Source organism: Nicotiana tomentosiformis, chromosome 6 (assembly GCF_000390325.3).
Source record: "Nicotiana tomentosiformis chromosome 6, ASM39032v3, whole genome shotgun sequence".
Lineage (NCBI taxonomy): Eukaryota > Viridiplantae > Streptophyta > Magnoliopsida > Solanales > Solanaceae > Nicotiana > Nicotiana tomentosiformis.
In genome coordinates this window covers 149,572,573-149,577,235 of record NC_090817.1, presented here as the reverse complement: position 1 = coordinate 149,577,235, position 4,663 = coordinate 149,572,573, and the positions used below count along the sequence as shown (strand labels likewise).

Below are 4,663 nucleotides of genomic sequence, written 5' to 3'. Positions count from 1 at the left end.
GTTGGGATACGAAGGAAGACGTACCTCACTGGTTCCTTTGTCTGCCATAAAACAGAGTTCGTCGGAGTCTTCTTCCTCATCTGCTTCATTTTCTGCCATGAGCTCAGGCTTATCTGAGTCTTTATTGCTATCTTCTTTTGTGACCATGAAACACATATTTGCAATTTCTTCATGGTCATATTCTTCTTCATCGCTACAGGCTCCACAAGACTTCTTCTTTTGAAAGTTCTTGCTTAGTTTTTTTTTCAGTTCTGGACAATCAGCTTGAATGTGTCCGTATTTTCCACATTCATAGCATCTTCCATCATTTTTATCATTTTCATTGCTCGTCCTTCCTTTTCTAAAGTTTGATCTACCTCTTCTGCTATATCTGTTTTTCCCCATCATGCTTGTGATAATTTGGGAGAGCATGGCTATATTTTCATCATGTTCTTCCTCCTCTTCTTCATTTTCTGATTCAGCAACAGTTGCTTTAAAGGAAACCGTTTTCTTCTTTCTTGTTGAATTTGGCCGTCCAAGTGAGTTTTCTTAAAGGCAATTAGATCACCTCTAAGTTCATCATAGGACATTTTGTCAAGGTCCTGATATTCTAAAGCAATAACTTTGGGCTGCCAAATTGTGGGTAGACTTCTAAGGATTTTTCTGACCTGTTCTCCACTTTTGATTGGTCTACCAAGAGACTTTAGATCTTCAAGGATTTTACTGAACCTGGAGAATATTTCTTCCACTGATTCTCCATCTTTCATTTGGAATAGTTCATAGTCATGAACTATAAGATTGACCAAGGCTGAAATTATCTCATTCGTGTGGTTTGAATTTACTTTGTCATTATTTATTTCAATTGCAACTTAATTTATCGCATTGTGTTAAATTAATTCACGTATTTTTAAAATCACTTACAAATTCAATTATTATTCGATTTTGAGAGTAAACACTCCCCGGATCACGGCTCTCCCCCGAATCAATGTGAGCTGTGCATCGGATTGACCTTTTGTATCGAATAAAAAAAATTGGTTATTTGGCCAAAATTCTACTTCTATTGTTTATTCATCATTTGACTGGTACTCTATAGAAAACGCCAAAACCTATTCTTTCGAAACGCTTCCATTACTGCAATAATCCAAAACCCAGTCCTTTTCCTCCTCTTTCAGTAATAAAACCAAAAGCGTCATAGCCATAGTTCTGCTTTCTGCATTAATTCCACCTCTCCCTTTCCACTATATTTTCTCTGCTCTTTCAATTTTTCAAATTGTGAATGATATGCTTGGTATTTTCTCGCCATTTCAATTTTCTTATCCGTATTTTCTTTCGAAATTTCTCGGGAAAATTAGTATTTGAATTTCTGGTACTTCTAGAACCTTCATCGCTTCTCCAATGGATAATGCAGCGATTCTAAAACTCGCAGTCTCAAATGCGTTGGGAAAGTTTTACGCATTGTTGAGTTGTGCTTTGTGCTTCTTCTGTTGTCATGGATTTCCACTCGCTTACCTTTCGCGGTGAAAATCTCCGGCGAGTATTTCCGTCAACTCATCGGTGTACTACTTAGTCCTTGCTTCATCTTCATCCTATGCAACTTTATCGTCCTCACTCTCCTCTTGAAGTCCGGCGGCCTCTTCTCCGGTGACTACTCTTCCACATTCCGCAATGTCGATGAAACTGAACTCTACGACTCGTTTCTCAAAAAGTCGGAGTTTTCGTCTAATTTTTCGTCCGAAAAGGAAGATGTAGAGATTGTGTACGAAGACAAACAGATGATATTTGAAAAGAGCTCAGTGAAAAATGAGGATTCACGTGGTTCCGACGAAGAACCGGAAATGGCTAAAGTTAAGGCAATGGAATCAAAAGGTCCGATAAGGAGAACGCAATCGGAGAATCTGGATAGGAAGAGTGTAGAGGAAATTTGCGTGAAGTTTCGGAGACCGGAGACAGAGAAGTGCGTGAAAGTTGAAAATTCCGGCGAGGTATCGCCGTCAACGGAGACAGCGTATGGAGTTGACGGATTAAGTAATGAGGAGAAGGCTATAGAAAAGTTTATTGCTAAGCAAGTCAAGTTTCATCAACAAGAGAAGTTGGCTATTGTACTTCATAGCCAAGCTTAGCTAACTTCTAAATTCAAAAACAAAAAATGAATACTGAAAATTAGTGCGAATTATTAGTTTTATTCATAAATAATAGGAGCCGTAGATTTGGTATTGAAGCAGGGGGTACTAATTGATCTGAGCCGTTGATAATTGCATAGAGAATGAAGATTCCAGAAGTTCCTAATGCATGCAGTTGATCGCTGCTTTTAGAATACTGAGCTGGTTTTTAACTTCAGAGAGATTATTAGAAAGTGTTTTGTTTTTGATTTTTTTCGTTTTCTAGGTTAGTATTGAAACGGAGAGATGGAAATAGGGAATGTATTCTCAAATTCCCACTAGCTATTGTATGCTAATTTCAAGGTATCTTACTATCCAATATTGCCAAAACTTCGTTTCTTGTTTTGGAAAAAGGAATATCTATATTTATCTCGAGTTCGAAAATGGGCGGCACCTGAAGAGGATGTACTGTAAGTAGTCTATCCTACTGCTAGTATCAGTGACTGACAGGGCTGGTTCTAACGGTGTATCTACCCTACTATTAGTATCAGTGACTGATAGGGCCGTCTACCCTACTGTTAGTATCAGTGACTGACAAGGCCGACTCTAACGGTGTGTCTACCCTACTGTTAGTATCAGTGACTGACAGGGCCGGCTCTAACGATGTATGGGGTAAGGCAAGTGACTTAGTCCCCCAACCATTTTTTAGGAATAATATATATTTTATAGGTTTATAGGTTTTTCTTTTAAAAATAAATAATATATATATATATATAATATATATATATATATATATATATATATATATATATATATATATATATAGTACTTTTGTACTTTTTATATAAAAAGAAAGAATTTTTTTTATATATATTAATAAAGTAAAGCTTAAAATACTTTAATTTGATTTGACAACTCTACTTTTTACTCTTCTTCCCAAGTAATCCCAATCCAACATTTCAATTTCATTTCATTCTTCATATTTTAGAAGACATATCTTCTTCATTCCTCTTTATTTATGCTCATCTTCTTAGTTATTTCTATTAGATTTTTTTCTTTCTCCAAAACTCCAACAAGCCAACTAGATATTTTGGAATCAAAGTCTTCAAACTTTTTGAATCAGTCAGTCATTGGATAATATCATTCTAACTTTCTCTAGTGTTATTTTTATTTGTTATTTATTATTTATTAATTTTACTCTGTACATATTATTTATTTTAAAAAAATATATAAATATGCATCCGGTTATTCAAAACCATCTTGGCACCAATAGCTAGATTCTAGAAAAATAAATTTTAAATAAAAATATATACTATAACATTCTTATAAATGCTTAGGCCCCATATTAAACTTTCGCCTTAGACCCCACGTGCGCTTGAGCCGCCCCTGGTGACTGATTTCACGGCTTAAACCGGTGGCTTATAGATCATATGGAGACAACTTTATCATTATTCCAAGGTGCACCTTACCTAAGGGGTTTTGGATAAAGTATAGCACTAATTAAAATATCCCAGCTCTTAGGGTCTATCGCAAGCAAGTATTGATCTCTATCGTTAACAGGGTATATATTCCCTCTCGTCAAAACCAAGAGTCTGTATTAACCAAAACTAGATATATACTGTCCACAATTTTACCTACCTTTTGTGTTAAGATCATTGAATCAATTTGTTGGATATATTGTTTCAAGTTTAATTTGAGGTTCAACAACCATTGTCGCCAAGTATACCTGCACAATATAACGTACTATATATATATATATAGGCATATATTGTTTCGAGATAATCTTTCATGCAATTGGATAATGAAGCAATTTTTGTAAAATTTGCCTTCCTTTTAACTTATCAGTATACGGTTCAAATCGAACTTGCCTAATTTTGTATGACTAACCGAAATCGGGGTGACAGATTAAGGCTCGGCCTCGGTTATATCGGACCATGGTACGGAGATGGATTGGTAAGCACGTGGAACAATGACCGATCAAGATCGAGATCAACCGTGATCGAGACCGAAGCGAGAAAGAGATCGAGGAGATCGAAGGAAGCCTGTTAGGTCGAATAACAGAAAGCCGAGATATCCGTGATCGGGAAAGGATCATGGCAAAAATTTCGGCACGTATCAAGTCGAGACGGGACATTTAGCCAATCATGGAATTTCCTTCTGTAATTAGAATTATACCATAAATAGGATTCCTCTACTATATAAAGAGGGTCCTAATTATTTTGTAATCATCATACATTCACGCATAATCAAGCAATATACTACATTTTTCTCTCTTAAGCTCTACTGTCCAGTTCATACTTTTCCAATAGCATACTCAGTTGGTTCGAGGGCGATTTAGCTCGAGGGCCACAGTTGTTCATCACATTGGTTTGCTTTATTTTAATGTTAATTTCTAGTATTAATTCTCATATTTTCCATTTTGTGCCAAGTGAAATCACATATCCTTAAAACCATTTATAAGTTTAATTGTTATCCAATTTTAAGGGTAAACAGTTTGGCGCCCACCGTGGGGCTAAGGATAATAGTGATTGCCTGGTACAATTTTCGTAACACACATTATTTTACACTTGTTCTTTGAAGTGTCT

The 4,663-nt window shown here is 35.9% G+C and overlaps 1 protein-coding gene across 1 annotated transcript; it reads left to right on the top strand.

Moving 5' to 3' along the window:
- The first annotated feature begins 409 nt into the window (after positions 1-409).
- Positions 410-2,099, top strand: LOC104090138 (uncharacterized). The gene is made up of 2 exons (XM_070179663.1): positions 410-522; positions 1,388-2,099. Exons 1-2 carry the CDS (start codon positions 410-412, stop codon positions 2,097-2,099), a joined length of 825 nt encoding a protein of 274 aa, XP_070035764.1.
- Positions 2,100-4,663: the final 2,564 nt, after the last annotated feature.